This window comes from Aedes albopictus, chromosome 1 (assembly GCF_035046485.1).
Source record: "Aedes albopictus strain Foshan chromosome 1, AalbF5, whole genome shotgun sequence".
NCBI lineage: Eukaryota > Metazoa > Arthropoda > Insecta > Diptera > Culicidae > Aedes > Aedes albopictus.
Window position 1 is genome coordinate 319,541,179 of NC_085136.1, and position 20,597 is coordinate 319,561,775.

Genomic DNA, 20,597 nt, shown 5'->3' on the forward strand with positions numbered 1-20,597 from the left:
CTGTTACCACTCAACAGCACAATTGTGTTGGTTCGTCACGAAAGGGTTAAAGGGCAAAATATGCGATTTTGGGCTTTTTTAACTGCAAGCCATTAAGCATGGAAATATTTTGTTTTAAGCAATCAAAAGGATAATTGGTCAATTAACATCTAAATTAACGACTCATGCAAAATATTTTGTTTTACCTGATCAAATTTGATAGATTTAAGCATTTTATGTTAGTATGAAAACTTGCATGCAACTTTTGGAGGGTTACTTGTATGGGAAATATCGTACCTAACATAAATCGCTTAGAACTATCAAATTCGATTTGGTAAAACGAAATATTTTGCATAAGTCGTTAGATGTTAATTGACCAATTAATCTTTTGATTGCTTAAAAAAAATATTTCCTTGCTTAATGGTTTGCAGTCAAAAAAGCCTAAAATCGCATATTTTGCCCTATAAATTGAGGTATAGCTCAAAATTGTGACGTGTTAGAGCAAATCTGAGCCCGGATTCGGATTCAGCGGCCCAAAACCCTTCGGAGACACATAATTTTGCTCTTGAGACAGACAAAAAGTTATTTTTTGTTACGCTGTGTTTTCGAACGTAATTTTACACGGATACATCGTTTTCCAACAGTTATCACACTTCGAGAGGTAAAGAATATGCCCCATAATCAGCGGATCAGTGTACAGTGTTCTAGCGATTGCTAGACCCACCTTCAAGCTATGGCAGCTAGTGTGCTGCGTGGAAAGGATGTAATTTGTACTACATGTAGGATGTAATTTGTACCCGCGAGTCGTACGTTGGGCAGCAGTGCTGTCATGGTAAAAAAAGAGCTGGTTACTCAAGATTTCAAAATAGCTGCGCCCCCTATGATGCTATCGCCCCCAATATAAATAAAACATTGCGCTCAATGTGATGATTTTTCGTTTCCCGAAATAAAGCAAATTTCACAATTTTCTAACTCACTAAAAAGTGTCTAAGATGGGAAAATTGCGCTATTCATATACCAAAAATAGTATAATGTTTTTTCGGCATCCCAAAATAGAAAATGGCGATCTCAGATTTGCTCAGGAGAAGATTTTTTTTCAAAGAAGTTCTCCAAGGTTTTCTCTAAGAACTCCATCAGAAACTTCTGCAATACTTTCTCCAGGAATTCCTCCAGGAAATCCTTTAGAAATGCCTGCAGAAATACCTCCAGAATTTACTCTTGAAATTTCCGGCAAGACTCCCTCAAGGTATGCTCCAGGTACTCGTCCCAGTATTGCTCTAGCAGTACCCTCCAAAAATTCCTCAAAGAATATCTCCACGAATACCTTAAGGAATCAGTTTTGTACCTTTTAATTCCGCCATATTTTTCTTATTCTTTGACATCTGCCAAAGGATAGGAGCAATCTTTTCCATGAATTTCTCCAAAAAATAATCCGGAAATTCTTCACAAAAATACTCTAGAAATTTCTTCACGATTTCCTTCAAGAATTTCTTGAGAAGCTCCTCCAAAAATCCTCGAAGAATTTCTCCAAAATTTTTTCCGCGAATTTCTACAGGATTTTTTCCATTAATTCCCACAGGAAAATCTTTTAGAAACTCGTCCAGAAATTGTTCCAAGAAATTCTTCAATAACTCATCCAGGAATTCTTCCAAGTTTTGGTTCCTTCAAGAACTCTTCATGGTGTTTTTGCAGGTATTCATCCAAAAATTCCTTTAAAAGTTTCTCCAGAAATTCCCCATAGGTTTTTTTTCAAATTTTCATCTTGGAATTCCACCAGGGATTCTCCAACAAATTCGGTAAGAAATTGCCCCAGGGATTTCTTCTGGAATTTCTCCAGGGATGCTTTCAAGAAATTCTCTATGTATTCCTTCAGGAATTCCTCCAGGGATTCCTGCAGGAATACCTCCAGAAAATTACAGCAGGAAATCCTCGAAGTATGTCTGCAAGAATTTCTCAAGAAATTCAATCAGGCATACCTCCATGAATTTCTCCAGAGATTTTTCCTAGAATAACTTCAAGAATTTCTCCAGAAATGCCTTTAAGAAATCCAATTCCAAGTTCATCCAATAATTCCCTATGGTATTTCTCCGAGCGTTCCTCCAGAAGTTTTCCAAGAACTTCTCCAGAAATTAGTCCAATAATTGCCAAGGAATTTTCCCAAGATTTTCTCCAGATTTTTTTGCCAAGGTTTTCTCTGAGAACTCTTCCAGAAACTTCTTCAATTTTTTTCCAGGATTTCCTACAGGAAATTCTTTAGAAATGTCTGCAGAAATTCTTCCAGAAATTTCCTGCAACACCCCCTCCAAATGTGCTCCAGGAACTCCTCCCAAAATTTCTCTAGTAATACCTCAAAAAAATCGTCGAAGGATTTCTACACGAATACCTTCACAAAGTTCTCTATGAATATTTTCAAAGAAATTCCTGAAGTATTCAGTGTGAAACTAGCTTAGGTTAAAATACACAGAAATAAAAACAAAAAAAAACCTTAAGATTTTTTCCAGAAATTGCTCCAGAAATGCCTTCAATAAATTCTCTAAAAATAACTGGAGAAATGTGTTGATGATATCCGGGAAAAAATAATGTATAAATTCTTGAGAAATTCTTGCAGAAAGTGTTGGAGTAATTTTGCAGAAATTCTTGTAGAGTTTCCTGAAGATATTCTTGAAAACTCTTGGATTCATGGAGAAATTTATGGAAAAATTACTGGAAAATTTCTGATGGAAATCTTGAAAAACTTGTAGGAAGAAAAACTGTCGAAGGAATTCCTGGAAAAATTCTTATAGTAATTCCTGGGGGAGATTCTGAAGTGTTTTTGCTGGAATTTTTGGAGGAATGCTCTAAGAAATTCTTGGAAGAAATCCTTGAGGAATTCTCATAAAAATTGCTGGAAAAATTGCTGGAGCAATTGCTGGAGCAATTGCTGGAGGATGTCCTCGAGAAATTTCTTTAGGAAATTTTTGGAGATATTCCTTGAAAAATTCCTTGAGAAACTCTTGGAGAAATTCCTGGAGAAATTCATTGATTTATTGTGATTTCGGGTGAAATTGGTCGACGTGAAGGTCATTTTTGTTTGTTCAAAATAATGTTTTAATCTTAACACATTTTGTGGAATATGATCATCATGTGGCTAAAGAGTTATTGAATGACAAGTTCACATGTTTTAAAGCCAATTAGTTACATACTTCTGTATTAAATTCAATATTTTCTCAGACTGCGCGTTAGGTGAACTTCAAAGACGCTCAGTATGTAATAAATGGTCAAATGAATGTTTAGGTATCGTTGCCATAGTTGCCTATTCGCTGAATTCGATATCAAGTTCTATAAAACATGAATCCTCCAGAAATGCCGTGAATACCTTTTCCCAATACATCACCTGTTCATCAAACTCAGGGCAGCATACGACAGCATTCACCGCACAGAACTATGCTAAATTAAAGACGAGAAAACCCTTCTTCAGAAGTTCACTAGGCTGATCAAAAGAACGGTGTACAATATGCGAACTGAATGGCGGGTTTAGTGTGAACTGTCCAGTTTATTTGAATCTCGCTACGTGACTATTAAAATTTTAGCTGTATATGTATATGTTTACAGACTCCAAGCACTTGTTTATTCTTGAGTTCTTCTTCTTATTTATGGTTCTACGTACCCACTGAGACTTGGCCTGCCGCGCTTCAACTTAGTGTTCTTTGAGCACTTCCACAGTTATTAATTGAAGGGCTTTCTTTGCCTGCCATTGCATGCATTTATATATTGTGAGGCAAGTACAATGATACACTATGCCCAGGGAGTCAAGAAAATATTCTGGAATGGAACGGGAATTGAACCTGTCGTCTCCAGATTGGCGATCCATAGCCTTAATCTCTAGGCTAACTGGAGACCCCGTGAGTTGTTGAACTGTGAAATTTTGCATGGATTTCTAATCAAAAGTTTCTTCTCCTGAAATTAGTGGAAAATCTTCTCAGTTGAGAACTACCTAATCAGAGCTTATCATGCCAACTCTATCGCTACGTGCTCTCAGCTGCTGATTTCCAATCACATGTACTCATTATTCTTCTACGTTCTTTCCAGATCTTACCCGACTTCGTCATCCTATCGCACACCGAAACGCGTTACCGTGATTAACCTCCGGGGGTGTTCAACAGCGCGGCAGCGGTTCTCCAATTGCTCCTGCTGGGGCAGAGCGCAATAAAACACGCCAAACACTCAACACTAATTAGCCCGCTCTTTCCTCAGTCGCACAGCAGCCGAACAGCCGAACAGCGAAAGCAGAAAACAGCTCAGAGACACTTGGCCAAACTACGTGCTTGTGGCGCAAAGCGTTTTGGCACTGCATCGTTCCTGGAAGTTTTGGGGAGGTCGCGGCAGAAACGGTGCTCCTTTAATTACCGCACTCTCTCGTGTCCGTGTGCGTGTGTGTGTATGTGTGTCAGTATGTGACTGTGCCAATATAGTGGAACCGACATTGAAACCAGCAACTTTTCGACGAGCAGTGTAACATTTTCTGGGATGAACTGTTGAATGGTGGCGAGTTGGGTCCTCGCGTCGGGGAAACGTATTCTGGTCTGATAGAACGCCACTTGACAGTAGCACAGTACTTCATACGACAGCGGCATTGACTGCCACTACTGCTGCTGGGAAACAGCTGTAGCTAAATGCCAAAAATATACGGCAAGTGAATTAAAACAGTGTTCAACCTTCGCCTTCGCCTCCAGTTCAGCCGTTGAATCCCGAAATCCATTGCGGAGCACTAGGGCACGTCCCAGACCTTACGTGGCGCTGTTACCGAGAACGTAGTGGCACACCTTCCCACACCTGGATCCTCCTGACCAACCGTGTTAGTTCCACAATCCCGTAGTAAATGAGCTGATTTCGAAACGAAGTCCACGCCACATCTTCTAACCACGTGACCACCACAACCACACCGACGCCACCACCGCCCTTCGTAGAGCTGTGAACAAATTTTAGCATTCCGAAAATGATCTTCGGTGATTTAGTATTCTGCGTGCATTTTGTGGTTCTGTTTCAAAGCTGCTGCACCATTGTGGCAGTTTCGGGGAAAACTTCATCAACAGCAACGGCAACAGCAACAGTAACAACAACGGCGGCGACCACCGCAGTTGCTGTTGTCGGCAGTAAAAGTGGTAATGGCACCGCCCAGCACATCAAGGCTGCCAACAACAACGGTAAGCCGTCCTCCTCGAACTCACCCGCAGCCAGGAAGGGTTCCGCGATGGCGAAGCAGAAGTACGACCTCCCGGGGGGTGAGTATTTGCTGGTGTGGTTTTGTGCAGTGGCGATAAAGTAGGGGGGTTGAGTGCGAGAATCTTGTTTGAAATAAGAAGGCTTTTGTCAAGAGAGGTAGCTTAGCAGAATCATCAAGAGTGCTTAGAGCAACAATTCATAATGTGACTTATGTGTATCACCTTCTGAGTACCTTGGAAGTTCCTTTAACCCGTAAACACCCGGGATGATCTACTTTGGGCAGAAAAGCAATATCTTGTTTGTTTTAAAACATTTTACCCCGGCGTTTTTGCCTTTCTCGTACACTAAGTGTACTGGAAAGGCTTTATGTTCACTCCAAAAATGACTTTTTGATAGAACGCCCGGAGGGTCGAGTCACATATACCAATCAACTGAGCTCGACGAATTGAGGTGATGTCTGTGTGTGTGTGTGTGTATGTGTGTGTACAAATAAACTCACATCACTTTTTGGCAGTAAACCTTAACCGATTTTAATGACCGGCGGTTCATTCGACGCGGAATCTAGTCCCATTGTTTCCTATTGAAAATGGTTCGGATTGGTCCAGCCGTTCTGGAGTTATGGCCATTTAGGTGTTCCGGGCCGGTACCCCTGGATGGGGTCAGACATGAAAATGCTGCAAAGCCATGCATGCGACACATCAAACTGCGGCATTTTCGATAACCTGACGAACGATAAGCAATAAAATAGTCTCAGACCATATTTGAACCGGTATTGTTCCGGAACCGGTTCCGGGAGTGCCGCCGGAAGTGAATAAAAATTTAAGGGAGTCAATCCCATCGATGCGACACATCAAACGGTAAGCAAGAAAATAGTCTCAAACCATATATAAACCGGTAGAGTGCCGGAACCGGTTCCGAGTGTCCCACCGAAAGTGGTCAAACATAAAATGAAACCAAGCCCATGCATGCGACATATCAAACCGCGGGTTTTTCGATAACCTGATGAACGGTAAGCAGAAAAATAGTCTCAGGCTATATCTGAACCGGCATTGTTCCAGAACCAGTTCCAGGTGTCCCGCCGGCAGTGGTCAAATATAAACGTCAACCAAACACATGCTTTCGACACATTAAATGGCGCCTCTTTCGATATCCTGGTGAACAATTATCAAGAAAATAGCCTCAGACTATATTAGAAACTGCCGGTATTGTTCCGGAACCGGTTCTGGATGTCTCATCGGAAATATTCAAATGCAAAAGAGAACCAAACCCATGCATGGGTATTTCTTGCTGAAACCAAGCCGCCATTTACAAAAAGGCTGGAATTTCATTTTTTTTTCTTACTTATTCGCTAGATAATGATAAAAAAGAATGAAAACCACTTTGGTAAACCCCTCTCTTGCCAAGGGGCTAAGAAGGTGACAAAAATGACGATTTTTCATCAAATTTCACCTAATTTATCGCGTCATATCTCGAAAACTCATGTTGTAACATGTACAATACTTACCATTTCTATGAATAGAAAGTATACACCTTTCATTTTAAGTTGAAAATGTTTTGACAGCCATCTTGAATTTGGCAATTTTGAATTTTATCATTAAATTGAGATTTTCACTGTGTTCGTAACTACCTATTTAACTATTGGACGCTACCACCCACTTTACGCCCACCGCAGTTTCTCAACTGTCTTACATCCAATCTAGCTGAATTTTTAAGTGTAGTTAGTGCCTACTATAGACTCATCACATACAAAAATATGAACTAAATTGGTTGGAGGACAACCTGGAAAACGCTGTGGGCGTAAAGTGGGTAGCAGCGTCTAATGGGAGACCCGACTGTATTTGAATTTTTTTAAAGCTCTGACTCTCAGTTTTCTAATGATGATCAGTGGAATAAATGCAATCATTAAGTTTCCCAATTCGAAATTGGCTATTATGGTTGTTTTTCTAAATCAAGTATTACGGTGATTCAAGAACACTTCTACGTTAATGGAGATATCATGAATACTTATTTGACGAGAGAGACACTATCACCACTAGGTGGATTAATCCGGGTTTTTTATAGTCAAGGGGAATAGTTGTGCTAAGAAATGCGTGGTATCTCCCCCTTTTTCTGGTAGCCCAAACTACGTGGCCTTTATTTGTAATTTTTATGAATTCTACATGTTTTTGCTCAAATTTCATCGTTTTGCTAATTATCAATAGTTTTTACTGATCCTTGACATGCAATGTATTACTACCCATCATAGTCTGTTTAATTTTTGATCCCAGAGCTATTCTAAGGCCACCAAAGTACTCCGAAGTCTGCGTCACAAATCCAACATTCTAAACCAAATTTGATACACGATAATTCATCACAGAACATAGTCTACGATACTCAGAAAGCCTCAAAGACTCCTAGAAAATTGATGGTACATGACATAATTCATCTAGGTCACACAAACTACTCTGGAATTCATTTTCTTAAGATCTACAAAATCTACCATCATTTGTGTTCACCCTGTTCAAGAAATTTATTCACGTTGATGTTCATTAGACCTCGCAATGTACAAGTAATTCAATATTGTGGTATTCTGTCAAATACAAATGGCCTCCAAAACACTGTGAAGTTTGGCTTACGATATCTACATCCTATATCATGCTTAAATTGTAAAAAAATATTCGTGGAATGCAGTCTATACTGCTGATGACGCCTCATTGCACAAAAATAATGCTTTTGGTACATTCATGGGATATTCCAGGCTTTCCAAACTATTCTGGAATTAGGACCTTCAAAGTCTACAGGCTCTACTCTTCTCTCTATTCACTCTATCGGCATAGTTCTTTCACTATTGTGTCTGTTGCACCTTATAATAATACGAGTATCTCTTTGTGTTGCTATTTGGGTACCCACTGGCATACAAACAGACCCAATGTATTTTGAAGTATGGGTTTCAATATCTGTAAATCTAAGGATATTTTATTGTAGAAAATGCTCACGGAATATAATCTACGCTACTCTTAGAACCTCAGAGTGCAACTCTGATAGCTTAGCAACATCCACTTGGTGATCTAGGTCATCCAAACTATTCTGGAATTCAGACCTTCAAGATCCACAAGCTCTACTCTTGAATCTCTTTACTTTATCAGTGTATCTCCTCCAAAAATCCCTTCAGGAATTCCTCCAAGATTTTCGCCAAGAATTCCTCGAAGAATCTTACTAGGCACTCCTCCAAAAAATTCTGCCAATAATTCCTGGAAGAATTCATCCTGGATTTTTTCAAGAAATTCATCGATAATTCACCCAAGAGTTCCTCCAAGAATTCGACCAGAAATTCATACAAGAACCCCTCCAGATTTTTTTCCAAGAATTCCTTCACGAATTCCACCAGAAATTCAAGAATCACTCCAGATATTACTCTAAAAATACCTCAAAGAATCCTTCTAGGTATTTCTCCAGGAATTCCCCATAGACTTCTGCCAAGAAATTTTTCAAGCATTCCTCCAGGAATTCTTCCAAGCGTTTCTCCAGAAATTCTCCAAGAGTTCCTCTATGAACTTTTCCAAGAAGCTCTCAAGAAATTTCTCCAGAAATTTCTCAAAGAATTTCTCCACAAATCTGCAGGAAAACGTCCAGATTTTTTTCCAAAAACTATTCTAGAGATTCATCCTAGAATACTTTCAGGCATATCTCACGAAATTCCTCCAGGAATTCGTGAAGATTTTTTTTTCAAGGAATTCCAACAGTAATTACTTCAGGAAATCCTCCAGGAATTCATCGAAGATTTCTTCCAGGAATTTCTCCAGGGATTTATCAGGATTTTTTCAGGAATTCCTCCAGAAATTCTTCCTTGTATACCTCCAGGGTCCTTCAGGAAACCTTTAGTAATTCCCCAAGAAAATACTCCTGGAATTGCTTCGTCTGAAAGTTCCTTCAGAGATTTCCTCAATATTTCCTCCAAAAAAATTTTAAGGGATTACGCCAAAAAATCATCTCAAAATTACTCAAGGAACTCTTTCAGGAATTATTCCAGGAACTCTTTCAGGAGTTCCTTAATACATTATCCTTGGAATTCCACCAGGAAGTCATCCAGCAATTCCTCTAATAATATCTTTAGAAATTCCCCCAATAGTTCTGCCCCAAGAATTCTCCTCCCAAGGAATTTCTCCAAGAATTCATCCGGGAATTTCTCCAAGACATATACACAGAATTTTTCCAAGAATCCCTCCAGGAACTCCTTCAAAAAATCCTACAGGAAAGTCCCCAAGAATTTCTCCAGGGGTCCCTCTATAACTTCTGCCAACAATCCCGTAAGGATTTTCTCCACAAATACCTCGAAGGATTATCTCATGAAATTCCTTTAATAATTCTTCCAAAATATTTTCTAGAAATACTTTCATGAATACCTCCAAGATTCTTCAGGAATCTTCCAGAAATTCTTCAAGAAAATACTCCTGGGACAACTCCAAGAATTCCTCCGAGAATTCCTTTAGGTAACTCTCCAGGAACTGCTCCGAGACTTCTTCTCAGTATTTCTCAAAGAATTCCATCAGGACTTCAGGAGTTATTCCAAGAATTCCGTTAGGAATTCTTCACGAATTAAAAAAACGAAATTAAAATTCACGAATAAAACGAAATTTAAAAGAAAAATCCGAAATCCCTCCAGGCATTTGACCAGGGATTCCTTAATAACCTACTTCAGGAATTCCATGGTTTTTCATCTTCAAAAGAATACCTTCCGGAATTCTTCAGAAATCCCTTAAGAAATGTCAACACGAATCCCCCAGGAATTCCTTCAAGATTTTCTTCAGGAAGTTATCCAAGAATTCCTCCAAGACTTCCCACGAGAATTCCTCCAACAATCCAGAATTCCTTCCAGAGTTCCTTCCAGAATTCCTTTCAATGAATTACTTCAGGAATACCCTCAAGACTTTTTTCAAGATTTCCACGAAGAATCCAGGAATTTCTTCAAGTATTCCTTGAAAATTTCTTTCAGGAATTCCTCAAGGAATTTCTTTCAGGAATTTCTTCAAGATTTTCTTGAAGAAATTTCTGGAGAAAATCCTGGTGGAACCCCTGTAGTATTTTCGGGAAGATTTCATGTAGTGATTTGTGAAGGAATTTTCAAAGAATATCTTTGGGAATTCTTAAAATAATTCCTGAGGGATTTCCTTGAGGAATTCCTGGGGGAATTTTCGTAGCTATTTCTTTAATTTTTATTTTCTGGAGTAATTCTTGGCGGAAATCCTGGCAGAATTCCTGGGGAAATTGCTGGAGCCATTCCTGGAGGACTTTTTGAAGTATTTTCTGGGGGAGTTCCTTGAATATTTCTTGTAGGAATTTCTGGAGTATACTCCTAAACAATTCCTAGAGGAATTCCCGTAGTAATTTCATGAGGAATTCGTAGAGTTATTCTTGGAGAAACTCTTGGAAGAATTCCTGAAGGAATTACTGAAGTACTTGCTGGACGAATTTCTGGAATAAATTCTGAAGCATATCCAGGAGGAATTCTTGGACGGAATCTTAGAAGAATTCATAGCAGAAGTTTTGGAGGAATAACTGGAGAAATTCTTGGAAAAATTGCTGGAGGATTTTTTGGAGAAATTCTTGGAGAAATTCCTGATGGAATTCATAACAGAATTCTTTTTATATTTTCTGGAGAAATTCTGAGAAGAAGTTTCGGAGCAGTTCCTGGAGAATAACCTGAAGGGATTCTCGGAGGAATCCCTAAGGTTGTCCCAGGATTATTTTCTTGCGGAATTTCATGAGGTTTCCTGGAGAATCTTGCAGGTATTTATGAAGGAATTTCTGAAAGATTTTTGGATGAATTTTTGAAGGAATTTCATGAAAATAAATATTTCTGGCGAAATTCCTGAAGGGATTCTTGTCGGAAGTCTTAGAGAGGCCTTGGAGAAATTCTTGGGGAAGGTAGTGCAGGATTTTTTGGGGGAATTCCTGGAGGAATTTTTGGAAAAGTTCTAGGCATATGTCTTGGAGGAATTCCGGGAATTCGTCGAGAACTTCCTGGTGAAATTCCAAGAAAAAAATATTAAGGAACACTTGAAAGAGATTCTGGAGGAATTCCTGAAGGAGTTACTGGAGGAATTCCATGAGGAATTTTTGGTGTATTTCCTTAACAATTTTCGGAGAAATTTCAGAGAAAATCCCTGAAGGAACTTTCGGACGAATTCTTAGAGTAATCCCAGGAGTATTTTCTTGAGGAATTACTAAAGGTTTCCTGAAGGACCCTGGGGGTTATTCATGGAAGAATTTCTGGAGGTATTCTTGAAAAAAAAATCCTGGATGAATTCCTGCAGAAGTTCCTGAAGGAATTCCTGAAGTAATTTCTGTTGGAATTCCTTGAAAAAATTCTTCACGAATTCCTGGAGGAGTTTCGGGAGAAATGCCTGAAAGTAATCTCGGATTAATCTCTGGAATAATTTTTGGAAAAATTTCTGGACGATTTCCTGCAGGTTTCTGGAGAAATTCTTTGAAACATTTCTGGACAAATTTCTTGAGAGCTTCTTGGACAAAAATATTTGGCTAATGGGTTCGATTAGACATTTGCTTGACTTCCTGTGAATATAAAGTGTATCATTGCATGAAAATTCATCAATAGCAAGCCATTTTCCTGAACTGGTGAGGTCTGTGGGAGCTTTAAAACCAAAAACCGCAAAAACATCATTCCTAATCCCTGGCAGTCACCGTCTGTGCATAATTCACTCGTCTGAGCTCCGATTACCCGATTGTGGGAAAATATCCGTTCGCCTTGCTGTCTTGCCGGGCAAGCAAGCATAAAACCCTAATCCTTAATATCCACCTCCACTCACTTTCTAGGACGGACAAGAATAGATAAGACAAGAACTGAAGCACACCCCAGGATGACCCGGAATAGCTGAATAAATTTAATTAAAGTTAACCACCCACTGACCACGTGTTTGTGCAAGCACACACGTTCACTGAAAATCTTGAACGACGTACAGTTGTTTGATACCTAGTCCGGGCAACATGTTTGCTCTGTCAAGCGACAATAATGGCGTCAGCGAGAGTAGTCTAAACTTCAATTAGCGTTCGAGGTTGAGAATGTGATTAGAACACCTAGCGATAACCGCGAACCGATAAACATCGGACTAATGGGGATGCAATGGCAGTTTCATATATGTACTGAAGTACTGTTTAAGGAAAACGTCGCATAGCACGTGCTGGCATTCGGTCTGGTGAACGAGAATGGATATTGAGGCTAATCCCAGATTCAGGTGGATCCTTTTTCGATTTTCTATAATCCATGACAACAGGTTTCGTTGGCATATACATGTACATACTTACGTACATTTATTTGCTCTACATTACATTTAAGACAAAACGTAATCAACAATAGTACGCCACAATATTGGATCACGCTCCACCTGATCCGCCCATCTGTGCTCCACGCCCCCTTGTTCCAACCGGATCAGTAGCAAACACCAGCTTTGCAGGGTTGTTGTCCGGCATTCTTGCAACATGCCCTGCCCACCGTATCCTTCTGGCTTTAGCCACCTTCTGGATGCTGGGTTCGCCGTAAAGTGCAGCGAGCTCGTGGTTATCCTTCTCCACCACACACCATTCTCCTGCACACCGCCGAAGATCGTCCTTAACACGCGTCGCTCGAAAACTCCGAGTGCTTGCAGGTCCTCCTCGAGCATGGTCCATGTCTTGTGTCCGTAGAAGACCACCGGTCTTATCCGCAGTTTTTTTTTCTGGAGCCCGTAGTAGGCCCGACTTCCGCTGATGATGTGCCTTCGAATTTCACGACTCACGTTGTTGTCAGCCGTCAGTAAGGATCCGAGGTAGACGAATTACTCCACCATCTCGAAGGCATCCCCGTCTATCGTAACGTTACTACCCAGACGGATCCGACCGTGTTCGGTTTCGCCTATCAGTATGTCTTTGCTTTAGAGGCATTAACCACCAATCCAACCTTTGCTGCTTCGCATTTCAGGCGGGTGTACAGCTCTGTCACCTTTCCAAATGTTCTGGCGATAATGTCCATGTCGTCCGCAAAGCACACAAATTGACAGAATTTTGTCAAGATCGTTCCCCGGCTGTTGAGCTTGGCTTGTATCACACCTTCCAGAGCGATGTGGAAGAGTAGACATGAGAGTCCATCACCTTGTCACAATCTCCGGCGAGATTCGAATGAACTGGATAGATCACCCGAAACCCTTACGCAGCTTTGCGCACCGTCCATCGTTGCTTTAATCAGTCTAGTCAGCTTCCCAGGAAAGTCGTTTAAATCCATGATTCTCCGTAGCTCTGCGCGGTTGATACTGTCGTATGTAGCTTTGAAGTCGATAAACAAGTGATGCGTTGAGACCTAGTATTCACGGCATTTCTGGAGGATTTGCCGTACGGTAAAGATCTGGTCCGTTGTCGACCGGCCGTCGATGAAGCCGGCTTGATAACTTCCCACGAACTCATTCGTTTTAGGTAACAGACGACGGAAGATGATCTGGGATAGCACTTTGTAGGCAGCATTCAAAATAGTGATCGACCTGAAGTTCTCACATTCCAAATGGTCGCCTTTCTTGTGAATGGGGCAGATTACCCCCTCCTTCCACTCCTCCGGTAGCTGTTCGGTTTCCCAGATCCTTACTATCAGCCGATGCAGACAGGTGGCCAACTTTTCTGGGCCCATCTTGATGAGTTCAGCTGCGATACCATCCTTACCAGCTGCTTTGTTGGTTTTGAGCTGGTTAAGGATGCCACTTCCATCAGCGTGGGAGTTGGTTCATTTCCGTCCTCCGCTGCACTGGCGTCGTCGTTTCCTCCGTTGCCGTGGGCTCCCGTGCCTACGTTCTCCACGCCGTTCAGGTGCCGTACGGTGAAGATCGGGTCCATTGTCGACCGGCCGTTGATGAAACTGGCTTGACAACTTCCCACGAACTCATTCGGTTTAGGTGACAGACGACGATGGAAGCAGCATTCAAAATAGTGATCGCCCTGAGGTTCTCATAATCCAAATGATCACATTTCTTGTGAATGGTGCAGATTACCCCTTCCTTCCACTCCTCTGGTAGCTGTTCGGTTTCCCAGATCCTGACTATCAGCCGATGCAGACAGGTAGCCAACTTTTCTTGGCCCATCTTGATGAGTTCAGCTGCGATCATTGGCGTATCTAGGATTTTTTCCTAGGGGGTGCCAGTTTCAGTGGCTTCACTAACAAATTATCAATCTAGATGAAACCCGGAATTTGGTGCGAGCAAACTTCGATTTTTCTCATCGGGACTCGCACCAAATTCCGATTTCGACTGGATTGGGAATATATCTGGTGAACGGAATGCGTTATAAAGCAGATTTTTTATTTAGCTTGTCAAGCATTATTTTGTTAATGTCAGCATTTCTATTGATTACATTTGAATATTCTCCAATTACGCTTTAGGCAATTCCTTTGGGAATTATTTTAGTAAAGCCTTTAGTAATCCATTCGACAATGACTCTAGGAACATCCTCACATTTATTTTTGCAAATATCTTCGGCAAATCATTCTACATTTTTGGATTTTCGTCCATGTTTTGGACTTTTATTAATTATATGCTATTTGTTATTCCTTCGCCAATTCCTTCGAAAACTCCTTCGGAAATTCTTTCATAAATCGCTTCTATAATTTTATTGAAAATTCTTCAGACAATTTTTTTTTGATTTCTTCAGTTTTTATGTAAGGAATTCCTGCAGCAGATTATTTCAGAATACCTTCGGTAATGTTACTTGCATTGAACTTTTTTTGAGAATTTTATCAGCAATTGGAAACTTCAATTATTACTTTGGAAACTTCTTTGGTAATTCCTTTGGAAATTGATCCGGCAAATTTCTAAGAGATTGAGGAATTTATTCGAAAAAAAAAACTTTGGCGGTTCTTTTAAAATTTTGTCAAGGTGATTCTACGGCAGTTACTTTTTCATTTCTTTTCAAATTTTCTTCAAAAATTTCTTTGATGCTTTCGGAAAATTCTTTGAGAATTTCTTCGAAATTTGTTTTGTTTTTTTATTGAATATATTCCGGGAATTTATTTTGAGATTGAATTTGGCCAATTTCTTCAAAAAGTCATAATATTTTCTTCAGGAATTCTTCTGGTAATTCTCACATGAATTATTATGGCAACTACTTTGAAAGTTCTAAGGTAATTTTGAATCTACGATTTAAACGACTACGTAGTCTTTTAATATGGGAAAACGAGGTTTATTATTTGTCCGACGTTTCGGTTTTGTGTCAAACGTCGGGCAAATAATAAACCTCATTTTCCCATATAGACCGCGTAGCCGTTTAAATCGTAGATTAAAATCCTCAGCCGATCCTCCAGAAGAGTAATTTTGAATAATTTTTCCATCAATTTCTTTGGGAATTTGTCAGTAAGTTTTTCGTGAATTTCATTGGATTTTCTTTGACCAAGACTAGTTGAAAATTTCAGATTTTCAAATTTAGCAAGTTTTGGAAGCAATAAACATAAATACAATTAAATCATGAAGAATTTGAAAAAAAAATCCCAATAAATTTGCAAAATAACTGAAAAAGAAATTACTGAAATAATTTCAGAGAAATAGCTATTGATATTATAGAAAAAAAAATCCAAAGAAATTGCTGATGAAAATCTGTTGAAACTACCGCAGAAATATTCAAAAAAAAAACAATCATGCCGAAGGAATCCTCAAAGAAATGACCATACTACAGTCTAGCGAATAAGAAGCCGTAGGTTCAAATCCCACCAGAACGTGATTTTTTTTTCGCAAATTCGTCTCTTAATATGTCAATTCTGTGCCTTCTAAGTAATTACAAGTGTTTTCCCGTACATTCCTATAAGATTTCACTAGAGATTTCTCTAGCAATACCTCCTAGGATTTCTTTGGAAATTCCAACTACATATTCTCGATATTCGTTTAGGGATTCCTCCAAAAATTTCTACTGGAATTCCTTGAAGAAGCCCAGGAGTAATACCGTAATTAATTTATATAACAATCCATAAATAAAAACTCTAGAAGGATTCCTGGATGAGTCTTTAGAAAAATCCCTGGAAGAATCAAAGGCATTTCTGGAAGTATCTTAGGAAAACTGCCTAGAAGAATCATAGTAAGAATGACAGGAAAAATCCCTAGAGGGATTCCTGCAGGTATCACAGTGAGAAATTCTGGAGGGAACCTTGGAGGCAATCCTGAAACATTAGAAGCAGCAGGGATCGCTTATGGAATCCCAGAAGAAGTTCCTGGATTAAAGTCAAGAGGAAGAGTCCAATAAGAAATATTTGGAGAAATCCCAGGAAAAAAAACCCTTTAGGATCTCCAGGAGCAAACAGCAAAAAAAAAAACACTACTGCAAGGCTCCTAGAAAAATTGCTTTGAAGAATCCCAGCAAGTTTTTGAAGGAAACCCAGAAAAAAATTTCTAGAAGAATTCCGGGAGATACTACAGTAAGAAATTCTGGAGGCGTCCTAGGAGGAAATGCAGGAAGAACCCATGAGAAATTCATGAGAGAATCCTTGGATAAAATATCTTCGATAAAAATTTCTGGAGTAATCACCGGAAAGGTTCTCAAAAAGTCACAGGAAAAATATTAAGAGAATCGCAGCAGTAATCCTAGGAGGAATGGCAGGAGGAAACTATACAGGAATTTATAGAGAAACCCCATCAGGAATGCCTGGAGGAACCCAAGGTGCTGCCACTTTTCTTTGTTTTCAAATCTTACAAGCTATTTAAATTTAACGATTAAAATTTCGAGGCATATTTCACACCGTAAACCATTAATTGCGATCTGATCGCAGCAAACGGATATCAATTTCGACCAATCAGCGACTGGTCTCCGATTGACAGCAAAATGGTCTCAAATCGGCTGACTAGGTAACGCATCCTATCCTAGGGGGAGCCCAAAGAAAAAATATTTGGAATGCCTAGAGAAGTCCCTGCAAGAACCGGTAGAGGAATTCTGAAAGAATCTATAGAGAAGGCCCTGAAGGAATCGCAGGAGGAATTTCTGAAGAAATGTCAGAAAGATTTCCAGCTATAATGCTAGGATAAATTCGTAAGGGCTTCACTAGAAGAATTTCTGGACGTATCATAGTAAGAATTTCTGAAGGAATTGCTGGAAGAACCGCAGGAGAATTTGTTTGAGGTATTCTTGGAGGAAGGCCAAAGGCAGTTTCTGCAGAAATTCCATGAGGAATTTCTGGAGGAATCTTTGAATAGAATCTCTGGAGGAATTCCTGAATGAGTCCTTGGAGAAATCCCTGGTAGGACAACTAAAGAAATTTCTGCAAGATCTCAGCAAAAAAAAAAAGCCAGTAGAAAGCTCTAGAAGATTCCGTAGCATAGTTTTTGAACTACTACAGTTAGAATATATTAAGGAAGAATAGCTGGAGGAACCGCAGGAGTTGCTAAAGGAATCCTAGCTGGAATATCTGGAGCAGCGTTTCCCAAAATCAGTTTTCGTGGCGCCCCCACGTGTCGCAGGCTCGCTTTTTCTACTCCTTTTAGCGAGCCTGTAAGAGGCTGGTGCGCCGCGAAAACGGAGTTTGGGAAGCGCGGATCTGGAGGAATTCCTAGAATTCCGGGAGGTATCATAGAAGTATTTTTTTAGAGAAATCCTAGAATAAGGAATGCCGGGGATATCCTAATGCCTGGAGGAATACCTACAGTTCTCCTTGAAAGAATCGGTAGAAATATACTGGAGGAATCCCTGATGGAATCGCAGGAGGAATTTCTGGAGGAATCTCAGGAAGATTTCCCGAAAGTATTGCAACAAGTAAGTATGCCAGGTGAAATCCCTGGAAATATGTCTGAAGGAGTCCTAATGGGAATTGCTTGAACAATTCCAGCTGGAATTCATGGAGGAAGGCCAATAGAAGTTTTTGGAGAAATCCTCTGTGGAATTTCCGGAAAAACCTCTGGAGGACGTGCTGGTTGAATCCTTGAAGAAATATCTGGAAGAATCACCGAAGGGATTTTTAGAAAAATCCCAGGGTGATTTTCTGAAAGAATTTCCGAAAGAACTTCCCTGAAGGTACCACATTGAGAATTTGTGGAGGAGTTCTAAGAGAAATTGCTGGAATCCTAGCCACAGTTCCCGGAGCAAGACCAAAGCTCCTGGAGGGATTTCATGAGAAATTTCTGGAAGAATCTCTGAAGGAATTCCTGGAAGAATCACCGGAGGAACTTCTGAAAGGATCCAGGAAGGTTGTCGTGAATAATCCCACCAGGAACTCCTGAAAAAATCCCAAGAGAATGTAGGAATAGAGCTAACTTAAATAATTAATCTGATGTATGGAAAACCATGTTTTAATTAAAATCATTATTAGGTTAATATGAAATGAACAGTATGTTTTGTATCAGTGTTTCTGATACAGAATTCAAGGCAGAAAAAAATAGAGAGAAAACACATGACTGCGGCACGGTTGTCAGCGAACCAGGCGAGCTTGGAAGATTGCGCGAGTTGGACTGGTGTGCGTGACATACAAGACATTGGAAACGGGCCGAAAATGTCAGTGACATTGACAACGACAGTTAGATGAATGATGTTGTGATGTGTGGTTGGTGATTGTGGGAGGTTCAATAAATGAAACATAGTTTGAAAAGAATATTGTGCTAATTAGTAGATTATAATTGGAAGAATCCCTACCAGGGCCCTACATTTTCAATTTCAATTGAAATTTTCAGGCGAAGTTTGTTAACAATGTTTTCAATCGTCAATGGAAACAAGGCGCCGTCGTCGTCGCTCAGCCCGACTGTCATCGTCACCGATGAACTGACGGTGCTGCGTCGTCGCAGATGCCACTTTGTTTCGCACTCACAAGCTCACGCACACTCGTTCGACATCGAATGAATTTCTCTGTTATAACTCAATTAATGAGTGTAACAACCGCCAAATCTGTGTAATGTTAATGTATGCTATGCATATTTCACTGAAATAGTTTATTACCCATAAAAATATTAAGCAAACATACATTTTAGACAATTCGAAAATTTCAATTGAATCCCAGTCGGTGTGAAAATGAGCCGCCACCTGTCGTTGCGTCGAAGAAAGTAACAAGAAGGGCGGATGAAGCGAAGCACATGCATGTTGTTTTGAATGTTCCCGTCGTCGGCGTCCGTCCGATGCTGATGGGCGCTCGCTTTCAGCGGCATGTTTTGGTTTCGACGATGTAGGCCCCTGATCTCTAAAGAGAAATTTTTAGAAGAATCCCTAGAAGAATTCCAAGAAGCACCATAGTAAGAATTTCGTAAAAAAAAATCCTTCAAGATATAGCTAGATCAATCCCTACAGAAATTTCAAGAATGTAAAGCCCCATCAGAACTGCCTGGCGAATCTTGAGGGAAGTTTATTAAAGAAATATCGGAAGGAATCCATAGAGAAAGTCTAGAGAAATCACTGTATGAATAGATAAAGGTATTTCTGGAGGAATCCATGGATTTTTTTTATCTGTATTAATGAGATTTTTAGCCCTAGGCTAGAGCATCTCGGGACCCACGCTTAACTTCCCTTCCGAAGGAAGAACTTATACTTTGCGAGTTTGTCGGGAGTGGGATTCGATCCCAGGTCCTCGGCGTGATAGTCAAGTGTTCTAACTATCACACCAGGTCCGCTCCACATCCATGGAGAAGTCTGTTGATTGTTCTTACCAATATCCATAACGCCAAAACGTATAACAGGTATTATATGAGTAATTCTGGGTGTTTAAGTTTTATTCGAATGTGTCATTAATAAATATTGGAATTTATTGTGCGAAATTTTAAATCTTAGGTGACTGTCAAGGAAAAATTCTAGGGGGTGCCAAGTTTGTTCTAGGGGGTGCCAGGCACCCCTGGAACCCCCCTAGCTACGCCAATGGCTGCGATACCATCCTTACCAGCTGCTTTGTTGGTTTGAGCTCATGAATAGCTTCCTTAATTTTCCTTAGCGTGGGAGTTGGTTCATTTCCGTCCTCCACTACAATGGTGTCGTCGTTTCCTCCGCTGCCGTGGTCTCCCGCGCCTACGTTCTTCACGCCATTCAGGTGCAGATCGAAGAGTTGCTTCCACCTTTCGATCACCTCACGTCCGTCCGTCAAGTGGCCTCCGTCTTCATCCCTACATATTTGGGCTCGCGCCACGAAGCCGTTGCGGGATGCGTTGAGCTTCTGATAGAACTTCCGTGTTTCTTGGGAACGGCACAGCAGTTCCATTTCATCACACTCCGCTTCTTCCAGTCGGCGCTTTTTCTCCCGAAAGAGGCGGGTTTGCTGTTTCCGCTTCTGTTTATAACGTTCCACGTTCTGTCGAGTCCCTTGCTGCAGCATTACCGCCCTCTCTGCGTTCTTCTCCTCCAAAACCGTTCTGCATTCTTCGTCGAACCATTCGTTCCACGTCGATTCCGTTCCACGTACCCGATGGTGCTCTCGGCTGCGTCGTTGATGGCTGCCTTCATTGTACTCCAGCAGTCCT

The 20,597-nt window shown here is 40.4% G+C and overlaps 1 protein-coding gene across 1 annotated transcript in view; it reads left to right on the forward strand.

Annotated features, from left to right (window-relative positions):
• Nucleotides 1–4,027: 4,027 nt before the first annotated feature.
• The window catches only part of LOC109398362 (uncharacterized), a 46,567-nt gene continuing 29,997 nt past the window's right edge, over nt 4,028–20,597 (forward strand). The window contains exon 1 of the mRNA XM_019670710.3: nt 4,028–5,240. Coding sequence (XP_019526255.3) covers nt 4,955–5,240 — 286 coding nt within the window. The 5' untranslated portion in view covers nt 4,028–4,954. The remainder of the gene's footprint in view (nt 5,241–20,597) is intronic.